Genomic DNA, 26264 nt, shown 5'->3' with positions numbered 1-26264 from the left:
TAACGAGCTAATCAGCCCACTAGTACTAGCTGTCCCACTGACCCTATTGTAACCAACCAGCTAACTAGCCACTATGACGAGCTGTCCTCCTCTATGCATGTATGTTGAACTTCTTTTGCACCGTACATAGCCAACCGTGCTACTGACTTCGAACCAACTAGTCAACCAGCACAATAGAGTTGAACGTGTAGGCTTTGGCCACCCATATTGGTGGCGGGTTTAACGATGCATATATATTCATGCGATCTAACCCAAAAAAAACCTCTATTGTGTACTCGCGCCACCCTCACCGACCAACCCTACCCCCCCCCACCTCCAATGTTTCGCCAGGGCTACTCTTAACCGTTTTTTTTTCAGCTTGGCGGTGTCGATTCTCCCAAAGTCCTTGTTACAACAAACAGGCGAGCGTCATTACCTGTGGCGCTCAGGTCGGAGGGGGAGCCCCCGCCGCCCCCGTAGGCCGCACGCCGGTACACACTGGGAGAGGCGGAGCCCCCACCCAGGGACCAGGCACTCGAGCAAGGCAGGGCGGTGGGGGGCAGCGGGGGTGAGGCAGGGGGACCGCCAGCTGATACAGCCACTGGTCCCCGGTGGATAGATGGGGTACGGGTAGGGTGGCCAGGATAGAGAGGCAATAGCTCATTTTAAATGTTATGGGTGAGGCACACGTCATGATTGGATGTTTAGATGCTGTGCGAGTGAAGTGTTACGATGTCACGGGTTCAAGCGAATATTTCTTGCGAGAATTTTCCGCATTACATTCTATATTCACCAACATGTATTTCTATAATGTTTCTGCTAACATTGCATGTTGTGAAACAGTGCCTCAGATAAGGTGTGTTTTCTTTTTATAAGGAAACGATTCAAGATTAAAAAATAGATATATATTTAGATCCAACATTTTTATTGAGGATCATTTCCCGCCCTTATCACTCCTAAATTGTTATTTGCTATGGGTCTTTTCCCATTTTTTATTTCAACAGAAAAAAAATATTTGCTTCCATTATTATGATCAACTTCAAGTAAACAAGTCAACTTATTTTGCAAGGGTTGTTCATTTAATACAGATGCCCTTAATTCCAAAGCCAAATTAAATGAAAGGGAACATCAGGGATCAGAAAAGGCTCCGTTAGTGTACGTCTCCACTTCTAGTGAGTCCTCAAGTCAAGGGAGTGAGTGAGAGTGTAATTGCCGTAGAATTCAGCTCCATTCCTACTACGTATCGGGTCGCTTCACAGCGCGAGACTGTCAACTGACCGGGGCTGACGCTTGGGAACATGCAGCGGTCGGCCTGGCTGCTGGAGGTCAGGCTGCTGGGGTCACCGGTATCGCTGGGGTCAAGGCTATCCTCAGGGCTCTGTAGTCCCTTCCAGGGCTCCCCAGGGTGGAACTCTGTGTGTGGAGGAAGAAAACAAGGAAATGAACACAGCAGGCAACAACAAGCTGAGCGAACCAATCCACTAAGGAGGAGGAGGCTCTCTCTCTCTCACTGGGTCTGCTCGCTTCACCCAGGGATAATGAGAGTGCAGCGTACCGGGCGGCCAGCTCCCCGAGCTCGCTCCGTTTGACACCTTCTCTCCAGGCGCCTTTGAGCTCGACCAGCACTCCGAGGGGTCGGATGTCATATCCCGGCAGGGCGAGAGGTCGTAGGGGTCAAAGGGAGAGTCATCCAGCGGAGAGTCTGGGGGGGGCGGGTGAGAGGACAGGAGAGCGGCGAGACAGGCAAGGCTGTTATATGGAGTTGCATTTACACGAAAGGCGGAGATTTCTCTTTTTTTACCACGCATGGTTTTAAGAAATTGTGTTTTCCCTTTAAATGAATGCAGATGACAATGTGAGTAAGTGCACACGTTCACATGTTGGTGACCCACCATCACCTTTGCTCAAGGTCGATCACACTGTGTCGTCACCCACGCTGTCCCGCAGCGCTCGCTCACCATGTTTGCAGGGAGCGCCGTGGTCCATGGAGGGACCCCCATCCCCAGAGCCGTCCAGGCTGTGAGGCAGGGTCCAGCGGCGTAGGCGTGACTGCCCGGGCTGCATGCCATCCCGCGGGGAGCTCCCCACGGCCACGGAAGCCGGCCCCCCTGGCAACGGGCCGCCCAAATCACCCACGCCCAGCGAGGAGGGGAAGCCTGGGGGTGCGCCGAGGCAACAAGGGGGAGAAAAGAGTGAGACCCTACCTGCAGTTCAAAAGGAACTTGCAGCAAATAATGAGAATAGACGTCTCGGAAAAAAATACTAAAGGGATTGAAGGTGTCCTAATAAACAATGGAAGCATGAAAGCAACAAAAAGGACATTCCCCTCTGGGTAATTTGTAATAATAGCACTTGAGAGAAAAATGTAACCTTAGAAAATAATCAACATACTAATGTGTATTTACACCTAACAAAATCACTAATGTGAATTTGTTAGGTGGTTTCTGTACAAATCCATGAATATGCATCATTGTGATTGTATGGTTCTGAATGTCTGTATGCATGAGAATGCTAGTATTTGTACAGCACACTTTTTAGTGTGTATGTGCATGATAGTGCTTATGTTCGCATGCGTCTGTGTGCGTTGTGTTAAATCGAGTGTGCATGCCTTAAAGAGTGTGTGCTAGTGCCTGCATGTGATTGCGTACCCCTGCGATCTCCTGGTGGCTGTCCCTGTCTCCAGCTCTTCCGCCGTCCAGGTGACCCAAGGCTGGGCCCCCGCCCATAGGGAGCTCCTCCCCCTGGCATCACACCCATGCCTCCCCCCATCACCCCAGGACCGCCCATCACCCCTGAGCCTCCCCCCATCGGACCCGGCCCAGCCCCCATGACATTGCCGGGTAAAAAGGGTAGGCCATGAGGCGTCTGAAACGCTGGAGACCTTTGACCTTCTGATCCTGGATGCATGGGAAAGGCTGAGGGGTCGAGAAGAGAGGTAGGAGAAAGGCCATCCAGGGGAGGTGGGGGTTTGGAGGAGGCTGGGGGGCCGTGAGCGGGTCCTGGAGGAGGACCGGGAGGACGGCCGCCCAAGAGCTGCGCCAGCTGCCGCTGCTGGATCTGCTGCTGCTGCATGGCACTGATGTTGCGCGACACCTGCACACACAACACAGACGGAAGGGAGGGGCATGGACTCTAAATGTTCGGTCACAGGCGTGGTGCATGTGACACCACCAACTCATTCGATGTCCCGGCCTGTACAGGCACTTGCTAACAGCACGAGTCTCTACATTGTATAAAGACGCATTGGGGGCCATTGGCTGCGTATGCGTGTTTGTGTGGTGCGCAGGATGACACAGCGACTGGTCAGCTCACTGCGTTGCACACCTAGAAACTTGGGTCTAATTACTGAAAAGAGGAAATCGTCAGCATGTCCTGAGTCCTGCCAAGGTTGACAAAACCCTAAACGAGTGTCTTGCGTGGTGTGAATGTCAGCACCGTGTCCGCGAGAGTGGTGCTCGTCACACCACCCCCCTCTTGTTTGCCACGATGGCCTTGACAGGTGTTAAGTACTCGCAAACAGCACTTGTCCCTAACAGTCTATGTAGGCTACATGGGTAATCATTTTCTGCGTCTGGTTGAACGCATTTGCTCAAGTGTATATGCATGTCTGTTAGGATACACGGCAAGGACCTGTGTATGTGTGTCTCTGCGTGTGTCTGTGTGTGTGTGTGCAGTACCTGCTGCTCTTGGTGGCGGAAGGCAGCACCGGGAGGACGCGGGCACTGCTGCAGCAGCAGCTGCTGATATGCCTGCTGGACAGGGCACAGACGGTGGAGAAGACGCCAATACAAATTGAGGTGCACGAACAGCCCAACACAACCACTATAAGCACCTCCTGGAATCTTTATTTTACTTAATATATATGTGGAGTAATTATCCTTTAATGCATTTGTTCTCTCCAATTTCGTTTTTTTTTTTTGCCATATTGTTCTATTCCCGTTTGTCATCTCGGTGGTCCAGGTCACTCTTGAAAATAATACTATACTGGTTTGAAGAGTTCTCACATGGTTAAACAAAGTAAGATCAACTCGACTCCCACCTCCCAACCCAATAAGCACGTGTCAATTCATCCACACCCTTCACAACTCAATGAAATGTTACGATTTTAAGTTGCGACTTCATTGAAAAATACCAACTTTAATTTTGTTTCTACCGTCTCATTTGCATTGTCTTCCATGCTCCATATCGTATCTACAGTTCCTGCATGCTCAATGAAATGTACCATAATTTGTATAAATTGAAGAGTAAACAATTATCTGCCGTATGATTTGATGCATGCGTCATAAACACAAGTCGTCACTTTAACTGATGGATTGATGCACAGCTACACGCTAATCCAACGCATCACCAAAAAAATCAGGCACCACCAACTTAAAACCACCAATCGAGTCACTCCTCCTCATCACCAACTAATGAATGAACCAACCACATTAAGTCAGCAACTAAGCACAAAGAAACAATGGGCCACAACTGCTGCCCTTGCACCTATCTGTCAATTGTGTGCACATCAGAGTTGCCATGCAACAATTAAATTACAACGGGTTCTCGTGCTCACTTTTACATATCCAATCTTGTGTAGTAATTTTATACGTACAGTAAGTAGACTATTGATTATCTGCGTGCGGTTAATCCGCAAATAGGATAAACCGCACACCTGAGATTGTGGGTGGAGTTTGATTGATTTTGATTGGCATGGCGCTGCTATCCAACTTAATAAAACATTATTAGTGGTGTTTGGCATAGAGATCCACGGAAAATGGATATTTTTGGATTATCCACAATTTAGAATTATCCGCGGCCGTCTTCCCCGTCATTAGTGTGGATAATCGAAAGTCTACTGTATTTTACAATTTGTGGAAATAATATGTAAATGTGGCCTTTTGGATAAAAGAATGAATGTAACTGTATGTAGGGGACAAAAAAAACAACTCGTGAAGCCAATCGTGGCAAATCACGGAACTACGTTGGGGGAGAGCTAAAATGTTTGTCAAGTGCATATTCCCAAGGCAGCTCATTCACAAACCATTAGGTAACCACAAACCAGTCATCCAAGACAGCCACACGGCAATTATGAGGCACATAGCATCAACCACAAACCACCACACAACCACCCCCCCTCGACTCCAAACACAAGTTTTCAACCACTAACCAACTACACCACCCCACAACAGCTGTCATGTTTAATCGAAGCTCAATCAAGACGATGGCAAAAAAGCCGGAGTGGATGGAGAGACACTTTGGGGAAAATAATACATATTTATTTTATTTACATAAAAAGGTCTAAGAGCTGTTTTTCTTTATTCCCCAAAGCAGCATGCATTACGATATTTATTCAATTCCACTTTCAGGAGTTTTGCAAGTGGGATGAAACCAGAGTACATGGATGGGGCAAGCCAAGTTTCAACTAACGGATACACGGGTGCCAATATAAACAACCAAGAACCCGGAGAAAATTTTAAAAGGTGAACACAGAATAAATCAACCCACTTGCTGTTCGACCATTAACGGTCACCTAGCAACCCCACAGCTTTGGGAGTCTCACACATCTTAATAATTTACCAAGCATTTCCTCCAAAGTACTTGACACAGACAGGTGTGTTTCAAATGATTACTAAGGGTGTTGTTAATGCTTATTGTGCTTCTACTGCAGCTTGTTTGTGCTACTGACTTTGCTAGCACTACATCTGCTGCTGGTAACACGTTTGCTCTTGGTGCTGCTGTGGCTGCTGCTGGTGCTGGACACTCACGAGCTGCAGCTGGTTGAGCTGGCTGAACGAGGCGAGAGTCTGCGGCGTCACCTGGGGCAGAAGTGCGGGGTTCAGTCCGCTATTCTTCATGGCGTACTGCAAGAGTTGGGCTGCAGGCACCTACATGGAGCACACAGCAGCAACAGCAATAACCGCCAGTCAGCAGTTTGCATATGGACAGACCAAGCACATATTACCAACGCAGCAAAACATTTGCGGCAACCTCACCACCACATGCCGTGCCAATGATCCCCCCCCGTCCACCCCACCCCACACCCTTCCCCAGCCATGCACCTGCGGGTTGACAAATGGGGGCGGCGCCTGAGCCCTCAGCTGTGCAGGGGAGGGGCCGTGGCCCATTCCGCGGGATGGGGGGACATTGCACCCCCCACCGAACAGGCCAGAACCCTGGGGGAGGGGATGGGAGGGGTCAGACGAGGGTAAAAGGAAAAGTGGGAATGGAGGTTAGAAGTGAGAAGCGGAGCACAGACGACCACAATTGGAACGCGTGAATTTTATTTGCACGCATTCGCGCGCATTTGTTTCAGCGGCAAGATTGGCGGCAAGAGAGGTGAGGGGGGGGCAATCCCGACGATCGAACCTTGTCTGGGAAGAAGGCAGAGCGATCGAGGGGAGCCTCCTTGGCCAGCGGGTGTCGCGGCCCAAACTTGCTGAAGTCAACACTGCCGCGTTTAGTGCCATCCGCTTTCCGGTCGAGTAGCGCACCTGCATCGAGTGCACAACAAACAAACATTACAATAAAATCCAAATTCATATTAACTTTCTCAAGCCACTGCTGGATGATGATAGCAGGTAAGGCCCATGGATCGAGAGCTCTTTTCAGAAGCAAGCCGGCCACAAATGTTAGCTCAACAAAGTGGCTTATCGTGTGGAAATTCATATGTGGAGGGAAAAACTGGAAAACCCAAAGAAAAATCCATGCAACCACAGGAAGAACATGCAAACTCCAAATATACAGGCGCCAGGGTCGAGATCGAACCCACAACATCCTTCATACCAGGCGACAGAGTTAACATCTCACCAGCGCAGTACACCGATGGCGAGATGTTAACTAAAGAAACAAATTTCCACACAACAGCATGTGCAGGGTCTACAGCTACTTTACTTAATAAAAACGATTATCACACAAAGCCATGCATTTATCTATTATCCACAGCCCCCTCTTCCTCAGCACTGTCAACAGAGTTCATACACGGTGGAATAGTAATTGGAATACTCACTCAGCGCCATATCTAGGTTCATGCTGTTCGTCTTGAGAGCTTCCTCTGCCGGGTCTCGCTGCAGGTGCAGGAAACGAACGTCACCACAAACATTAGCTTGTGCCCACGGTAAGAAGGGCACACGCACTCCGACTTAGCATCTTGTACCCTCATCATTCATCGGAGTGATTGGCATTGAGCCACACGTCTCTCCTCATGATGGTAATCAAAGCAACGATTGCCTTGGCTTCTCAGTTAGTGGGAAATCTTCAACTGTACAATTGCTTGCTTGCTCATATCACTGCTGGTGGAAGGTCCTCCACTGGAGGAAGCTCTAGTGTACTTCCATGCTGACGAGGTCGGAGTACCCGTAATTTAACCCCACCACATGTCATCTGCCTGGAGTAACTGTGGTGTTTAACCATTGAAATTGGGTACCATCAGTTGTCCCATTAGGTCAACTGCCATGCCGGGACAGAATCAAACCAATGATCTCCGGATTTGAAAGCCCAGTGTGCTTAGAATTACACCACTATGGTAGCTGCTTTAAATGTCCTAGTTAGAAGAAAAACGGTCATGTTTCTTTACCTAGAGATTACTATATGTGCAGCCGAGAAGTAACCGTTGTTAGAATGTTTTCATGTTAGAGACTCAAGAATGATATTCAAATATGATTTTACAGAGCCAAGAGTCAAAATAGTCTGTCCCATATCTGAGAGTCTTTATACAAACAGGTGACAGGCTGTTGAGATGAATGAGTCTCAGTGGCTCTTGCTGCATGAGTGACATGGGTAATCAAGTTACATAGAGGTTATTTCTTAATTAAAAGCTAAAAGGTCAAAGCATGCGTGGGACTCACGGGGAAGCCCATGTCCATGAGTTGCCGAGTGAGTCTCTGCATCCTCCCATCGTCATGGCGATTCATGCCCCGCGGAGGACCCTAGACACACCAATACACATCCCCGTACACAAACACACACGCCCGGATTCAGAAACACAATCACAGGAGTGCTTTATGCGAGTGATGTGGCACGGTTAGGTTAACGTGTGTTACGCGGTATGGTTCACAAGTGTTGTACTCTTTAGCTTGTGTGGGTTACAAAGTGTAATGAGTTACAAGGTGCAGTAAACACGAATTACACATTGTGGTTAAGACAGTTTGGTTAATGTGTCTTACACCGTGTGGTTAACATGCATTAAATCATGCGATTAATGTGTGCTGCGAGGTTAAAATGTGGTCCAGTGAGTGGTTGATGTATGCTATGCTGTGATTAACACGTCTTTTGGCGAGTGGTTGAAGCGCGTTATACGGAATGGTTAACGCGTTTCACGGCATAGTTTACGTGTTATAGTGTGGTTATAATAATGGTGACACGGCGTCATCAACAACACGTGCGAGCTGCACATGTGCTCGAGGTGGTTACCCGGTGTGGAGGAGCTCTGCGGCCACCCCACCCCGACGAGCCCTGGTAGTGGAACCCCGGGTCGTGGCCACCGCCATCACTGCCGCCTCCCCACATGCCGATCTCGGCCTCGTCTTCGTCCCAGCTCGAGCCTCGCGGCCCCCCGGTACCTCCGGGGCGGGGGCCACCCCCTGGGCCTTCCCAACCATCACGTCGCATCCTGGGTCCTGGAAGAGAAAAATTGAAAGATTTTTGTTTAAGTCGCACCCCATCACCGATAACATAAACCATGTAACATTGTAAGTTGAAACTCCCAAAATGTGCATTCACTTATAAAAATCTTCAAAATTAGTGGAGCAGGCTTGAGGCTCAATGTTTTGAGACTCAGGGCCACAGAGAGGGGGTTTCGCGATCGGAATCTCGATTGAGACTCAGCTTCAGGACAGCAGGTTCTAGGCTATGGAGTGGGCATGCACAAATTAAGAATTATGGCTTCATTCCAGAGACAAGGCATCTGGCGTTCTCTCACCCCCCCCCACGGCACAACACGCTTCTCTCGAAGTGCTCTTTTCCCAGTTATTTCTGCATTCTATAAAATGTGTCCCAGGTTACATCGTCCACATTGTTCTTCATATGAGCATTTCAAGACTGCCTTGCTGATGAGTTCTATAAAATGCATCAGACAAAACAATGACCCTGGTTATGTTGTCGGAAATATTTAACATTTTCTGTCATGGTACCCAAGAAGTGTGCATCACAAATGTCACCCAGAAATTAGGTATCAGGATGCTCGGGGCATTGAAGTGCAAACTGCAGTGGATAACCACCACCTCATGGTCTTAGTAGAGAACTCGAGTTAACTCGCACGCCTTTTACGTGGCGGTGTGTAACCGCTCACACGGCTCTGCTTTGGTATGGGTTCGGTTTCAAACCAAAAAAACAAAAAATTATCATGCCATTGTTAGTGGCAACCAAACCCACAACCATCCAAATATTAGCCCCAATAAAGCAGTCAACCCTTTCTTTATAAAGATCAAAAATTGGCCAATCAGATTCGCTGTTTAACCATTTGCACTATCGTTATTAGCCCAAGCCGAATGGTAACAATGACCTGGCACCATGACTTAGCCCCTTCCATTTTCCCTCACTCTTCATTTTAGTCCAACTTTGCGACACAGGAAGGCGGTGGCGTGCAGTGTGGGCTATTACCTGCGCCAGGAATAGGCGAGCGCCGCTGTTGGTCCTGCTTGGCACCACCCGGCAGCCCGGCCTCCCCACGGCCTCCCCACATGTTAACCGGCTTATAGTTGTAGGCGTCTGGGTCACCCCAGGCAGACGTCCCGTCGTCCACCGCAGGCCGGCGTCGTAGAGAATCTGCCGGTGACTCCTCCCAGCTGCCGGGGGGCCTCCAAGTGCCCCCCTCCACCTCCCCCCAGCCCTGGCCCGAGGGACTGTTCCCCATACCCACGCCGCTGGGGATGACACCTCCACCGCCACCCAGGACCTCGCGGTCTTCCCCTCCATCCCAAACGCCGCCGCCGCCGCCGCCGCCACCACCACCACCACCGCCGCCGCCACTTTGCCGGTTCTCCCAGTCCTGAGTCCAGTTCCCAGAGGGAGTGGAAGTGGGACCAGATGCACCCCAGCTAGGTCGCTGCTGCCGACCTCTGGCTCCGTAGACACTCGCCGCGACTGTCTTAGACTCCGAGTCCCAACTAGGGCTGTCACGGCTACTACCACCACTAATCGCACCTGGGTAGCCACCACCGCCACCACCGCCACCACGGCCACCACCGCCATTTCCTCCTGTCCATCCACCCCGTTCACCTCGCTCACCCCGCCAATTGCTCTCCTCCCAGGCAGGGCCCCCCCTTCCGCTCCCGCCTCCCTCATCCCAACCACCCCCGGTCCCACCAGCATGGCCCAGAGTGCCTGACGGGCCCTCATCCGGGCTTTTCCAGCCGCCTGCGTCCTGTTGGCTCCTCTGCAGCTCCTCGGCTTCCCAGGCAGCGTTCTGCTTCACGGGGGTCTGACCCCAGCCCAGGTTAGAGAGCACGCGGGGGTCATAGTCCCGGGAGGGCACCAGCGCATCGGAGGGTTGTTCCGCCGCCGTCACCGACCCCACTTCCTCGCCGGGTTCTTTGCCCTGCACGGTACCGGCCGGGCCCGGCTCTGAAGCCCAGCCCTGACCGGGCCATGCGGCAGCCGTGCCCTCTGCTTTTACCTGCGTCCCTTCCCCCTCTGGCTTCACGTTGCCATTATCATCGTCGTCGTCGTCGTCTTCATCGCTGCCATCTCCCTGTCCAGTCGCGCTAAATGGCTGTTGCTGCTGCTGCTGACTCCAGGGGGTGGTGGCGGAGCTGGCTTCTGTTGCCCCCCAGCCTGAGCTCAGCTCGGCCTCACTGCCCGGGCGCCAGGACGATGGACCAGGCCCCTCGACGCCGTCCAAGCCGCGAGCCTGTGGCCTTTCCCACGCATCGCTAGAGAAGAGCCGCCCAGGCCCGTCTGGCCGGCCCTTCTCTCGGTGCTCATTGCGTCCATTGAGGCTGTAGCCGTGGCGACTACTGAACCCAGTGGGGGCCGTCCACATGGCAGGGTCGGAGGGACCGGCATCGGCGGAATCCCATGCATCCCAGTGGCCCGTGTCACTGCGCCCCTCCATGGCGACGCGCTCCGAGGTCACTGTCGCCGATGCTGTGGACGTCGTGGCAAGAGCTGTTGTGGTGTCGGCCGGAACCGGCTGCCGCTTGCCGTCTCCGGTTGCCGTCGCGTCTTGGGGAGAGAGGGCCGGCCAGGCCTCACGGTCCGAGCCGTCCACGATCACAGACTCCCAGACGGCGCGCAGGCTGGGCTCCCCCTCCCCCTGGGATGACAGGGAGGACGGGGACCCCCACGGGGGCGAGCCCTCGCGCTGGGAGCCGCCGCTACCCTGGCTCAGCCCTGCAGCATGCACCATGCAGGAGGGGTGGGGGGCGACAGAGAGAGGGAACAGGCACCGCTGTGTTAGCTACGGCGACGGGAAAAAGGCAGCCAGCGCCATCTCGAGCTCACGCTGCTCATGGTGAGAGGCGGAGCCAGGTCAGGGCTGCTGGGACTGATGAGCGCCACTTTCGCCGGCCCTCCATGGGTACCGAACAACGCCCAAGCTCAATTGTTTTTATTTCTCGTGTTGACTAAACGAAATGCTCCCTCACTATCATGGCCTGAATGAGTCGATTTAGCCAGGGCCTTGCCGTACTTCTTTCAAACACGAGACATATCCTCCCACCCAATCCAGCATAAACTCACTTCTGTTCGCGGGTCTGTTAAATTTCAATTTTCGGTAAAATCAGGATTTGGTAGCGTCATAGCCAAGCAAGGCAATTGTGGCTGAACGCAGTGTGGACCTCGCCACCAGGAGCGTACCCATACCACCCCGTCTCCGAAACAACGTGCGGCACACGTTACGCAACCACCGTACGTATCCGGCTTAGTGCCACAAAAAAAAAACAATTACCACCAGAAAAATAATGAAAACAATAATAATTCCATAATCCTCTATGTACTTTTCTTGACTTAAATAAAAAATTAGTGTAGCGGACATAGTGCCGCAACAAGGAGAGCGGCTGTGCAAGAACACAGCGGCCATCTTAACTGTGAGAGCGATCGCTTTGCGGCTCGGCGACATGATCCACGGCCGGAATCCGGCACACGACAAATAAAAACACGACGACATCAAACTAAAGAAAATAAAACATTAAAAAAATTGCAAGAAAATATTAAATGCCTCTCCATAAACTCCGGCACGTACATAAGAAGGGCGAAGCGGGCGAGCAGCCGGGTGAGCAAGCAACCGGATAAGAGAGCGGCGCAGTTCGAATCGGACACGGAGACGCGAAGAGAAAGAGGGAAAAATGGCCGGGCAGGAGGAGAGCCAGCGCGCAGACGCGAGTCCACACATACCGCGATTCTTCCAGAAGATCCTGTGCCAGGACGGGGCCTACAGATCCTGGGTGTCCCGTGCCAGCCGCCTCTCCCCCCCCCTCCCCCCCACTCCCCTTTTTTATCCTCCCACTTTATTGGGGAGGTGCATTTATGAATGCGGTGGGGGTCGCAGTCCCCCAAACCGGGCGGCCAAAATCCCGTCACCCGGAGCTGGCGCGATCCAACATGGCCGCACGCAGCTTGCATGCAGACGGCACCAAGCAAAGCAGCCACGTCGAGTGCGAAACCGCACGCGCACGTACACGCACGTACACGCACGCGCACAGACACACACATGCAGCATGCCCCGTCCCTGCGCTCTGCCGTGCTGACGGCTTGCCAAAGAGTCGCCCGAATCCGCGTGCAGGCAGGGAGGGAGCAATCGTGAACGGGAAAAGAGGATGGCGGCGCACTGCAAAAGGGACGGCGAGCGAGTCTGTATAAAACCAGGGCGAGTCGGGGAGCATGGCGTACGCTCACCAGCACGGTTACGTGCCGCCGGGCGCAAGCCTACACCGCGGCGCTAGCTGCTGCGACAGCGCCCCCTCCTCTCCGCCCCCGGTCTACTCTACCTCTCGTGGAAAACAGAGCTCCTATTCCCCTTGACGGGGCCTTCCTAACCCGGCCAAACCACAGCGCTTGGCAGCAGGCTCAGACTCTACCTAAAAAAAACCGCTTCCTCTACCCTGCTTGGATGAAATAAAACGTAAACAAGAAACAAAAACAGGGCCAAGAAAATAAATCCAAAATAATGGAAAACATCACAAACAACCGCGGCCGCCCCCCCCCACCCCTGCTCGCTGCCCAATTCCGTGAAACAACAAGCATGGAAGCAGACGTAAAGGCGAGACGCACGCACGCACACGAGCGGACGGGCGGACACACACCCGCCGGCGCCCTCGCCCCTCCAGTCCCAGGCCGTTTAGCAGGGAGCGTTCGTTCCCTTTTGAAAGGCGGCCAAGGATATTAGCGTCTCCCGTCAGCTGCCGGGGCCCGTACACAGTCACGGCCGCGTCCCGGCCCAGAGCCCGCTGACGGCAGAAAGCACACTGTACATTCCGCCGCCAGCTCGATCGCAACTAGAGCAGCTTGGGAAGTAATCGCGGGGTTGGAGGGTGGGGACGCCCAGCGTGAGCGGGGGGGGGCATGGGGGGGGCCGGGGCGGCAAGGTTTGGCAGGCACGGGGTGGCAGCAGCAGCAGCTTTTAAAAATGCAGGAGCACGCGCTGGGAGCGTTGGCAGTCACGATGGACTGGCAGCAATGCCAACTCGTGCTCGGCGCCCCAACCCCACCCCTCGCCTGCCCCACTTTACCCCCTCCCCCCCCCCTTTGCCAATCTGCCATGCACGCTGAAACAAGCAGGCAGAGACAACTCACATACGCACAAACAGACACACGCATTGATACACACATGGATACACACGCGTGCGTGCGCGCACACACACACAGGCATACAAGGGCGCGCGCACACGCGCATAGACACATGCACAAATCGGCAAGCAGGCCAACGAGCACACACGTACGAAGACACGCACGGGCTGGAAGACCCGCGTGCCAACACGCCGTGTGTGTGTGGCTCATGAAATAATTAACACGGTGGCGAGCTAATTAAGAGGAGCAGACGGAAAGGGCCTCCACGGCAGGGCAAGGCCATGAAGGGGGCCCCCCCCCTGTATGGCCCCCCGCATCCACGCTGTTGTCACGATGTCTGCGTCATCGTGTGACGGGCACGGCTACATGCACCATGATGTCTTCATCCACCGCTATCGCGAGGAAAATTAGGACGGCACCAAAAATCATCCAGCACTGGGCATCGCTAGTATTTGACATTGTTTTTACCCAAATGGGCACCTGCTCGCAAAAATGATCACTTTGTAAAATTCTATTTGCAAACTTTTTTTTTAAAGGAAATAAAACAGCTTCGATTTGGTGTTTTTTTCCTTTCTGTGGGATGAAGGCTGACTGCCTCAGCAGCCTGGCCCAGAGCCCAGCTCTAAAATAAACCCTTTTAAAGGAAAGCCAGTGGGGGGTTTGTGGGTGGGGTCCCGACAGGCCACCTGGCTGCCGTCGATGCCACCCTCACACCTCATTCCCTGTTTTTACCCCACCAGGATATGGCAGGCAGAATGCTGCCTAAGACAACACCTACGGGTGCCAGGGCAGCAAGGATGCAGAGAATCTGGCAGCAAAGATGCTGCCCTAAAGTCACACCTTGACTTCTCCCACCCAGCCGTGTTCCAGCCGCCAGCAAGCGAGACACTGCAGCCACCACGAATGCCGTTGCTGTGGCAACCAGAACGTCCGTAGACAGGAGCGCAACCCCAGTGAGTGGTGATAAGGTGCGAGGGTTTGAATGGACGGCAAAGTTAGAGGAAGCACGGAAACCACTACAAATGCCCTGATGCCCCCAGAACGGCCACTGTGAACCTCGATGAAAGCCAAATCACCACACCCTGCCCACCAGTGTGATGTCACCACCGGCTCAAACCTCCCAGCAGTCCATTTTGGTGTTCACAGCTAAATGTTGCCCTGCGTCCTTTAATGATGCAATGAGGAAAAAAACCCATCTCACTTTGTACCTATGCACTCAAGTCTACGTCCCAGGCTGTCCATCACGAGTTTGATCGTTCGTTAATGTTAAGAAAAAAAAACTGTAAAAAATGTAATCAGGTGCTTCACCATAGCACTGCACTGATGTAAATACAATGGCAATGTATAATGTGTGCCGTGATAACAGTGATGTCACTACATAAGCCATGAGGCGGCTTTACAACATCATTCACCTTCCCCAGTCACTATTATGACAGCATTGGGGAGGCCTTGGCCTGGTGGTGTCTCGTGCAACATAAATGGCCTAGTCAAGGGTTCCACGTAACTACCACCAGCGCAGAACCTCACTGGCGCCTGTCATTTACTGACGGCCTCATTGGCACATTCTTGAGATTCTCAGGTTAAACCAGGGATGAATTCTCCTGGTTTTTGGCTCTATTTAGACAGTTGCAATAGCTCATCGCGTCCTTGATTTCAACACTTTTCAAATCTTGCTGCTTTTACCAAAGTGGGGTAGTGTGCAGGTGAAACCTGTGGCATAACCTCTCGTGGCTATAATGCTCATCATGCTCTGTATCAGTAAACCGCTATTGGTACAAACGATTTGTACACGCAACATAACTGTGGACATTTTTGATGTGCACGATTTCACATTTGGGATTTTGGGGGCGAAGCAAAAAGCTCAGGATGGCCTTACAATGTCTTTGTAGAGTCGTCATCGTCGACTTTCCTGCAGACGGCACCCGTTTGTAGCCAGAAATGAATCCTTGCCTGGTATGCAGGAGATCAAGGGTTCGGTCCCTGACGCCTGTATATTTGGAATTTGCATGTTCTCCCCGTGGTCGCATGGATTTTATTTTTCAACAGGTCCTCCGGTTTTTCCCTCCACATTTAGAAACACGCATTGAGATCATTTAGATAAATTTGCTGCTATAAATGTCCAAATGATAAGCCACTTTGTTGAGCTATAATTTGGTGACCAGGTCACTTTTGAAAAATAAGTTAATACCTCAGTGGTGTTTGCCTGATAGGATGGAGATGGTTTAATTGTATGTTTCCTTTCTTGTACTTTGCACTACTATCATGTTTTTGTATTGTTTGTGGCAGTAACAGTGCCGACGTTAAGACTGAGCAATCATATTGGTGTGTGGTAATGTTTAAGAGGGGGGGGTGAGCTCGCAAGAGGCAGCGGTGAGGATGGAGAATGCACCTCACACCATGGAGCCTCTGATTCAGAGATGGATGCCAGTCTCACATGTGCGTGCGCGAGTGAGGAAGGCAACTGGTATTTCAAGGAATACACAACCCAAAGCAAGCTCTCAACTTGCTGATACACACCTCGGTAATGTGTGAACCTAACCCTTGTGCTCGACTTCTATCACACGACACCCATTGTGGTCCGCGCTTCTACCCCACCGCCGCCTGCCAACCAGGCTTCCACCCGCAGCCTTGCCGTGCATGGGGGCTCTGCACAAGGTCAATGCGTGGCCAACGAGGCCCCATGGGGCATCTGGGTTAGCCCAGAGTGTAAAAGCAGACAGGTGCGGACTGTGATGCACGTACGGGAGAGGAGGGGAATTGATTTCCCTCTGACCAGACTAAATGGATGACAGCACCGAGCACTGCAGACGAAGACGGTGTGGCAAAGTTCCTGGCTGTCTGGCAAGTTTGAAGCTTCGTGAAGGAGAAAAAAATCTTTTAAAGTTACAGACAGGTGCTTAATTGTAGGATCGAGCAACGTCACTCTTGCACATTTTAATGTTAATGCAGTGGATAGCACTATCGCAGCATAACCGCATGGCCAAATGTCAAAGTCAAGTCTATCGTCTCGTGAATGAAGATTTAAGGGTGCATTGTGTGTCCACAAGTGCTGCTGGTTATTTTGGATTGCATCTTCATGTAAATGGGTAGGAGTGGTTTCACTTTAATAAGACACATGGGGGCGATGCACCGCACGAACAAGGCCAAAGTCGAGGTTTCCACTCACGTGCATACGTCTCCAGGTACAGAGAGCCAGGATGAGTCTTTCGGCCTTGAAAATCTTTTGAAGCACAGGTCTAACGCGTATTTTGTGTAAATGAAAATTGGATTGCATAAATGCCAGTTTGTAACCAATATGGGTTCGGGCAATTTGCAGCCCTTGCAATGCAATTAACAGTCTCTACCAAGTATTGGGATACAGCAATCCATTTGATTTGAATGCTCTTCTAGAACCTGGAGAGGTAACGATCACCAATTGTATACGTGTATAGATTTTAAAAGATCAATTCTTACATAACTGATTATACTCATGTATCATGAGCTGAAGAAGAATCGATCTTCATCAATAAATTGACCCATCCACATAACAATATTTATACACACGCATGCACCCACGTATACAAATGTGTGCACATTTACACGAATATTTCAACGGACATCCAACAGTGGAAAACCCAAGGCGTTGTGACGGAGAGGCGGGTACAGCGAGGTGGAGTACAAAAACACTCGCCCTCACTTCATTCAAACCTTCAATCCCTCCCTCCCTCCCTATCCCGTTTTCCTTTCTTTACAACCCTTACGCGTGACTGCACTTGTATTTTTACAGCTCGACAAACGCACGTCATGACGGCGCGTGTCTGGGGGCGATGCGGGGTGGGGGGCGAGAGACGACGAGACGTCTGAGCAAGAGCGTCGATGCAAACCGCTTCGTCGCCTTTAATGGCGGCAGCGGCTTGTGCATTATCCCTTGAGCAAATAGGTCATTGCTGTCGAGTCGTGTGAAAATTTGCCTTGTGTTGTTGTCTGGTGTCTGGCTGGTTAATCCGTGAGAACCACTTCTAACAAGGGGGGGGATGGGGGAGGTTACAGTAAGAGTGCAGGACACAAATAAATAAAGGCGCAGTGGAAGACAGAGGGAGGTAATTAAAGCGGAGTGTAGAATGGCAGAGCGAAGACTTACCAGCCTGGGTTGACGAATGGGATCCTGCGTCTCGGATTGGAGCCATCGCTATTCCTGCACAAATGCACACCCAAGCATCCGTATGGAAGGAAAAGCACACGAAGAAATGTACAAACGTATGTACACACAAGCATATGAGCAGGCATGCATGCGCAGAGGACAAGCATGAAAATAGACCCACAAAAATACGCAAACACACATATGCATACACTCGGACACGCAGATACAATTGCCCTTACAAACACGCACGAATGCATTCGCAGAACTTGGCTATTAATGTTTACACCAAACATACCCTTTGCCTCATTACATTCAATGCTGCAATTTGAATAAACAATCTTTAAAAAAATTCAACACAAATCATAACGTTCACATGCAAGCATACGCACTGACACACACACACAAAGGCACACCAGAGAGCACACTTCCCATTTACATACACGCACATATACAAAAACACAGCAAACACGCGAGACAAACTACAATGGGTGCACCAGCCAAACCACCATTCCAGTACGCGAGCAATCATTAACCCCTGTGTGCTCTGCAAACGAGTGACAGGAACGCTGGCGCACCTTGGTGAATAGGGAGCCTGGCCACTCCGGCTTCACCGCACGCCCCTCGCCGTTCTTCGTCGCTGCCCGCGGCCTGCCCAACAGCGTCCCGGGCCTGTGGCACCAGTGTCACGCCACGGTCCGCTCCGCGTTCTTGCGCCGCCGCTGCAGCAGGCAGTGGAGCAGCGGAGTCGGACGGCGCCCAGTCACGCTGCCCTCCTCCTGTCCCTTCGCCACCCCCTGCCAGCGCCGCTCTCGGCTGCTTGTCTGGGACTCCAGACGGCGCCTTGGCATCGCCACGCCCGACCCCCGGGTCGCGGCCTCGCTCAGGGTCGCTGGCTCCGGCCGTCACTGCTGCATGCGACACGCAGGCACCAGTGGTGGGTTACAGTACAAGCAAGTGCACGCCGTGATCCGGACACGGAAAAGCAGGCTCCCAAAGGCACCGTCTGACGCGAGGTGAGCAGCACTGCCACAAGCTCTGCTGAGCAGGAGAGAGTTGAAATTGACCCAGTTTAGATGTTTGTCTTTTTTGAAGTTTTATTTTTATTCGTCCTATCGGTGTCATGAGATAAAGTGTATGTATAAATACTTTTCACTTTGCTCCACGCTCAGAGAATGACCAGCAGAAAAAGACACTGCAGAATTGCTTTCGAGATCTCTTCGAGTGACCTTTTTTTAGGCATACACTAGAGGGTGCACTTTCCCACACACCTAACAAGAGAAAGAAATGGCAGACAATCCAATATATTTTAATTCTCACAACTGGAATGATTGGCAAATTGAAAAAAATACATTAAGTGTGATTTGTTTTTGTTCCAATGACCGGACTATCAACTAGCTAAACTGGAGAACAGCCTCCTGTATTGAATCCACAATTCTGGCGGTGGTAGCTCAGCGCTAACCTCCAAGTGACGCAAATTTTACGTACAAATCTACAATATAAGTACCACGTTTTTTTATGTTTCATCCTCTGTGATGTTAATTGAACGAGTAGGTAATTACGTGCCAACATTACAGCCCAAAGCCAATTATATTTACAATTAGGTTCAGCAAAAGTGTCTTCTGGCTCAAACAAGATACTGCACATATTTCAAGTAATTACATTTGTAGAGCAAACCCGTAGCATTTCAAATTTAGCAAATACCATACTGAGTGCTCTTCTTCCCATGAGCTGTATGTACAGGATAGGTGTGTTTAAGTAGAATAAAAAATATCACCACATTCATCACTGCCCTTTGACAGGAAAACATAATACACCAATGCTTTGTGCAGTGACCCTTCAGAATGATGAATGTGCCAGTTTGTTTTATTTGCGCCTGTGCACAACTGCCAACACAGCCTCTTTAATATATATATACACTTTTTTTGTTACGGGTGCTTACATTTGTGAACAGCACAAATTATACTTGTGTGTGCAGTTAAAACTTGTCCTCAACATCCAATGTGAAGGTAAGTGCACTGCTCTATGAATCCGGCGAGATGAGTTGATTTTTCGGCCACGGCAAACATCAGTGGCAAGTGATATCCGTAGCTGTCCCCCGCTTTAGAAACCTACCCGGACCAGCGAGAAAAATGTATATGTGGTGAGGTATTTTCATGACGAACATGGCATGAGAATACCTTCATTCAGCAGTGGACTGATGTCTGGACATTATTTATAATATCTTTGAAGGTCAATAACCTCTCCTCTCCAGCATTATCACCGTTGGGAACTTTAATGGAGCACTTCATTACGATCTATCTAATAAAGACACAACCCCGTGTTTAATAATACCGTCCAGGACAAAAAAATTGTGTTAAAAATACAGCAGGTGATTTTTTTTATTGGCTACTAATGCGAGTCATTTAACTTTTATGCATGCCAGTGCAAGTCAAGTTTTTTCCAAGAAAATCATTCGGACGAATGGCAATATCGCCACCTGAAGACCAAACCAAACTTAAAACAGACATCAATGCGAGTCTCCAGACACACATTAGCTGCTGCACACTTCTAAAGTCCTAAGGTTTTCTGCAACACCAAAGCCCTCACCATAAACTGTCTTTGCCAAGGTCACGTAAAGGTGTCACCACACATCATTTTCTTTGTTCTGCCAGATGCCATATTTGTGGTACATCTGACCTTCAACGTCTGCTCTTACCATATTCTAACAATTGACGTAAGGTCTTCCCCTTGGTCAGTGACCTCTGGGTGCCACTGCCATGCCAGTCTCAGTAACTTGCCTTCTCCACCCTGCACAAGTGCCCCACCCATCACAGCCTCCTTATACTGATTATATCTGCAACAGTTTCTTTCCACGTTCCATAAAAAAACACTTCCATGTTGTTTACAACGTTACTCCATGACAATTTAGGCATCCTCCACATCAAAGCAACTGACCCATATAGCAAAATGGACACTACTCTTGCATAAAACATCTACCTTAACACTTAATCTGAATTTTTTTCCAAACCAATCTTTGTCGTCACGAGTTGTTTTTGTCAGATTCCAACCAACAAGCGATAGACTAATCAACGAGATTGGTAAATGCTACAAGCGGCTAGCGCCACAAGGATCCACCGCACCTGCTGCACTACTCATGCCTCCTCGTTGAACGCTCAACCCAGGCCTCAAGGACGTTTGGTGTCCCCGCAAGCCTTGCCGCTACCCTCCACCGGAAAAGCGCCGGGATGAAGTGAGATGCTAGTGGTCCGAATGAAGATGCGGCATGATCGGAGGCATGGTGCAAAGAACATAGAATAAGTGATGGTGGGAAAACAATTAGTTTGTAAAAAAAAATAGCATGTTTTGCGCACCCAACATTTGTCTGGCTTGGCCTCTTAATGCTCAACAGCGTGGGCAACACCTACAACGGGAGCATGTGGAGGGTTCAGGTGGATGCGAGAAGTTGTGATGAGGGCGAGTTGGTGGGAGGTACGGCGCCTGGAAAATCAAGCAGACAAAGCAAGACTCCGAGAAGATAGACTGGGGCAGTGCTCAAAGAGCCGCAGTGAAATGGCAGCGACCCAAGCAAGTCCAATATCGATAACGATGTACAGTAGTCACTCGGTTAACAGTTAGATCGGTTAATGGTTTTTCGGTTAACGTTTCGCCTTCCAGAGGAACCCATGGTTGACTAACGTAAAAAATATACTTTACGGTCATGTTTACGTTATGCACGCGGGCGCCAATTTCGTCCAATCCGAGCGCTCGCAAGTGGGGCCGAGCCATGCCCTCGGCCAATCAGCAATGCCTATTTATGAGCGTTTAGACGACTGGCTTTGTTTACATTATGGTTTCTGTTTTGGCAGTGGAAACAGCTCTCTTGCAGACTGTGATTTTTACTTATTTTTAAACTTATAAGTGAATTCGATTAACAATTATTTCGGTTAATAGTAGTTTTTGTGCAACGGATTAAAAAACGTTGAGGTACTATTGTATTCCCATACCTGTTAGGCTTCTAATAACTCACCACCTCAAATGAAATCAATCCTTGGGCTCACAACACGTGCATCGAAATGTGCACGTGACCAGCGAATATTTATAATTGTGCAAAAATTCGTAAAAATTTCTACTTTAAGTCAAACGGAACAAACAAGTACAATAAACAGGTATAAATGAGACTGTCATTGAGAATCTTGAAAATGCATCAAATGGAAGGGTGTTACATGTCTAACATTCGCTCAACCGCATCATTTAACAGTTTACTTTCACACCAGTAAGAGTTCACCCATTACCCATGCTGCAAAAAGGGATGACACACCAAATGCCATCTAATTTTATTAAAACGAATCAATTGGAATCCTGATTGGAAAGACTGAATGATATGAAAACAAACTTGAGCACACAGCTTGGAGTCAGAAACAGCTGGAGAGAAGCCATGCATACATTTTCACGAGGTCACAAACTCACATTGTACAGCAATATTCATACACTTGCACAGAACACATGCAAGCGCCAGTACACTCAAGCTAGTCAAATATGCCCTATATAGTCTTTAACAGACTTGAGGAAAGTGCTGTTAGCGACCACCTATGAAGGCCGTCATGGCAAACAAGGGAGTAGAGGGTGGCCAGAACCACGCCCGACCACCTTTGTCTCCCCAGTGGCGATGTTTACACACCGCACTAGGTACTCATTTGAGGCTGAGCGGCCGTAGGGGAGGCCGGGGACCAGTTCAGATATTTGTCACTGGCGTTGGCCGTGAGCGGGAATCAAACTCGGGTTGCTGGTTTATAGCGCAACGCGCTAACCGTTACACTACCGCTCAAACTAGAACACACATATACCACGACACTAAAACCACGAGTGCATATGCACCTGTAGTCAGCAGCATAAAACACCTCAAGTAAAATTGCCACTGATTGAAATAGTAGTCGGGGGAACTTTTCACTTAATTTGGTTTATACAACCGGGCTATGGTCGTAAAGAGACATTATGCAGACACACACAGTTGCACAACAGCGCATTCTGCCGAAAAAACCCAAGCTGCAATTAAGCAGCATGCACAAACACACACCAGGTCAGGCAAATGCGTGATAACACAAGCACGTAACCTTAGCTGTCATACTTCAGCGTCAAACTCAGCAGAGCCTAACGAACAAACTTTCCATCAAAACGTCAACATATAACCACCCCAGCCATGCAGAACGTTGTCAAACCCGCGATGAACACAGTGAAAATGCATGGAGAGACGCTAAGACCCCAGACACTCACGCCGAGATGTTGACTACATGCAGCTGCGCAAAACCCAGGAGAGGGTCATGGGCGGTCACTGGGAAACAGGCAACCGCTGTTGCGCTCGTCGCCTAGGAAACGCAGCTGTTACCAGGACGAGGTGAAGATGGTGACGGCACAGGTTGCCGTGGCCCCCCCCCCTGCCAGGCAAATAAGGCAGTGGGGGGGGGGGTGTTACTGCACCACGCAGAGTAGAAACACCACCTGATTCCAGAGGCATCATGCAGGGGGCTTCGCAATGTCTGCACATGAATGTGGCCGAGGCTGCCAGAAGGGGGGTTAAAGTTGGTTTCATCTGCTCTTACGACGACAAGTAGGTCAAAACACATAGGGCTTTCACAATTGTCATTGTATGAAGGGCAGCTGCAAGTCACTAATCCATGTGCAGTTGCTAAAAGAAATTGGACAAGATGAATATCTTGCTGCCTACGTAGTCCGGAACTCCCCTTTCCTCAGCCATCTGTGCACTGGACTCCCTGCCACTGTTCAAGTCCAATCCTTAATTTTTTCCTCTGCCTATGACTTGCCTATTTCGGTGTAAAATAATACCTCCTACAGCTTCGTTCGTATATTGAAACTTCATATATTTAATAACTTATACCTTTAGTACTATGAGGATGCAATTCCCAGCCTTCGTAGCATACTATTTCATACGATAAAAACTTCGTAACTTTCCATTCATATTGTAAACAAAAACAACTTATAATTAAAATAAGTTACATTGTACTATATTACAATTTACATAAATAAAATAAATCTAAGACATTCTTATTCTCATTTACATAGTACCAGAGATCGGCAAATGTATTATTTATTTCGTGATTTCAGTGTTTATTTATTATTTAAATGCATATTTCCTATAAAATTATAATAAAGCAAAGTCTGTTTTTACTCAAACTTCATACATCGAATATTCGCATATCGAGGTATTACTGTATACAATATGCATGCTGTTTCTGTACAGCATCTTCAGATGTGGTGGCATTTTGATGCAATATATTCACATCAGTCATGACAAATAGGCCAGAAGAGATGGCCATTTGCCTAATGCTGCTGACGTCTTGGAGACATCAGTGCATTGTCACCAAAAAAAAATCACCAACAGATAAAATTAAGTGAAATGGGGAATCCTTAAGATACATTTTCCATTCAGCATAATTCAAAGCAGCACAAGATAGGGAAAAACACTACATCACTGTGAAATTTTTGCAACCAACCGCAGTTGATTATCGTTAAGAGGGCTTGCCGTTGCCAACAGTTGCTTTGTATTTCGGCCCTCAATACCTCGATTAAACTATGGATTGTAATCTCTACATAAGAGCCATTGCCCAAAACCTCAAGGCAATGTTAATGGATAAAGGAACTCCTGCCAACGCAGTCTAACATTGTAATTTGCAGATGACTAAAAAATACACATTAAAAATCAAACAGCGATACACACTGCCGCACACGACACCTCCCATCTGGCAGCTCTCGCTGGCTATAAATAGTAAGGGCAGTGTTCACTAGCAAGCTCCACAGCTCTACTGGACCCACATTTGTGTTTGTTGGATCAGAACAGAGGGTGCTGCCGCCAAGAAGATCCAGTGCTTTGCAGGAGGGGGTGGGGATAGTAGACATTTCCCTCTGTGCCCGAGACCACCAGCTTTGCAGGTGGCCAGTAGATGGCAATAAAGCAAGCAGACGACCAATCAAGGTGTTTCCTTCAGGAGGGTCGACCCCCTTTGGATAGTTGGTCAACTGCGTTTGGAAGTAAAGTACTGTACCATGTTTCGTAAGGCGGAAGGAAACTTTGGGGTTTGGAAAAAAGTCATATCAAAATCCAGCCACAGCTCAGTAGTCTATTTATATTGGCTCAAGGCACCAGCTGTAAAAGACAATGTTACTCTACCCATACAGATTCAATCTTGATGTGAAGCTTTCGTGACTGCAGGAATCCATACTCTTTAGTTCTTTCGGTAAAGTCACGTAAAGTAGAAAAATAAAACAAAATAAAAATAATATATCACGACGTTTCGATCGCAACACAAGCGGTCGTCCTCAGGCAGAACAAATTATCCAGCAGTGGAACTGCTGAACCAGCGAGAGAGCTGTCACAACAAGGTTATATATGCTTGCCCATCGCCACATATATAACCTTGACAAAACGGGCTGAAAATTATGTTTGTACTACTCTGATAACTCGCACAAATAAAACAAGATCAACAAGAAATTTCTCAAACATCCAAATGTCAGGGCTCTAGTGAAAAGCCTCGATACAGTGAGGTCTCCATGGAGTTGCCAGACCCCAGAACCTGCATCCGAAAAGTGACTGTAGCAAAACGTTCACCACCAAATTTACCATCAGCGTTGTAAATCCACAACTGCCTTTACTCCCCGCAAACACCACACAACCAGTCAGCTCGTCCTTGACCCGACGTCAAACATGGCCACTGTTCCTGATGCAGATGCCCAATCATTACAGCAGTGCATTACCACAGTGAGCCCAATATTATAAAGCAGACGAAAGGCATTAAAGAGTATCATCCCACCATATGGTCGTAGGTGTTCCCCTTGGTCACCGGATACTTGGGAGACCATTCCAAATTCCCATCTCTGCAACGAGTCCTCCACAAGCCTGCACCGTCTCCTACCCAGTGCAACCTTATTTTCCTTAATCATCTCATATTGTCTAAACAGCATACCACCACTGTCCCGGTGTTATGGGCCAAACCCTACTTTTGAATTTTATCTCCACTTCTAAAACAAAAAAGGCGTGTCAATAACAGTGAGTTTTCATGGCTACTGTTATCCATGTCTCTCTTAAGCAGCGATGAGTCTCAACCACGCGCCCCAAGTGGTTTAATAAAGCACACGTAGTTATTGCAATAAACTCATGAGGTCGGCTCCGATTTTACTTGGGGAATGGAGGCGGCTGAGACCGAAGTGCTGGTGGTGGGGGAGGGAGAAAGTAGCCTGGGCACCCCCGCCCGTTTTAGACGCTACCCAGGGTATTTTTATAGGCGAGTAACTGCCGGGTACAATTAAAAGTCCTGGATATGCCGCTTTCCATTACACGTGTGGGGTTTGGTTTGCAAGGAGAATCGTCAACTAAACACGTGTCGTATAACGCCCGGGTATGGTTTTGATGGCCTTCCAACACGATAAGGGAGTTCTTTGACCGTACTTTACTACGCTGGTCAGTGAGTGT

At 49.5% G+C, this 26264-nt stretch overlaps 1 protein-coding gene across 1 annotated transcript in view; it reads right to left on the bottom strand.

Moving 5' to 3' along the window:
* LOC144719044 (trinucleotide repeat-containing gene 6C protein-like) overlaps positions 1 to 26264 on the bottom strand; it is a 50757-nt gene that overhangs the window by 4537 nt on the left and 19956 nt on the right. Inside the window, exons 4-18 of the mRNA XM_078594796.1 lie at positions 18379 to 18711; positions 17804 to 17857; positions 9559 to 11289; positions 8371 to 8576; positions 7806 to 7886; positions 6968 to 7025; positions 6328 to 6452; positions 6021 to 6134; positions 5727 to 5846; positions 3657 to 3731; positions 2628 to 3072; positions 1938 to 2135; positions 1535 to 1681; positions 1258 to 1392; positions 416 to 580 (exon numbers count right to left, since the gene is read on the bottom strand). Of these exons, the coding sequence (XP_078450922.1) occupies positions 416 to 580; positions 1258 to 1392; positions 1535 to 1681; positions 1938 to 2135; positions 2628 to 3072; positions 3657 to 3731; positions 5727 to 5846; positions 6021 to 6134; positions 6328 to 6452; positions 6968 to 7025; positions 7806 to 7886; positions 8371 to 8576; positions 9559 to 11289; positions 17804 to 17857; positions 18379 to 18711 (3987 nt within the window). The remainder of the gene's footprint in view (positions 1 to 415; positions 581 to 1257; positions 1393 to 1534; positions 1682 to 1937; positions 2136 to 2627; positions 3073 to 3656; positions 3732 to 5726; positions 5847 to 6020; positions 6135 to 6327; positions 6453 to 6967; positions 7026 to 7805; positions 7887 to 8370; positions 8577 to 9558; positions 11290 to 17803; positions 17858 to 18378; positions 18712 to 26264) is intronic.

The sequence above is a fragment of the Lampetra planeri genome, chromosome 5 (assembly GCF_965212315.1).
Source record: "Lampetra planeri chromosome 5, kcLamPlan1.2.h2, whole genome shotgun sequence".
NCBI classification, from domain to species: domain Eukaryota; kingdom Metazoa; phylum Chordata; class Hyperoartia; order Petromyzontiformes; family Petromyzontidae; genus Lampetra; species Lampetra planeri.
The sequence above is the reverse complement of the archived record's forward strand: the minus strand, read 5'-3'. Positions and strand labels throughout refer to the sequence as shown.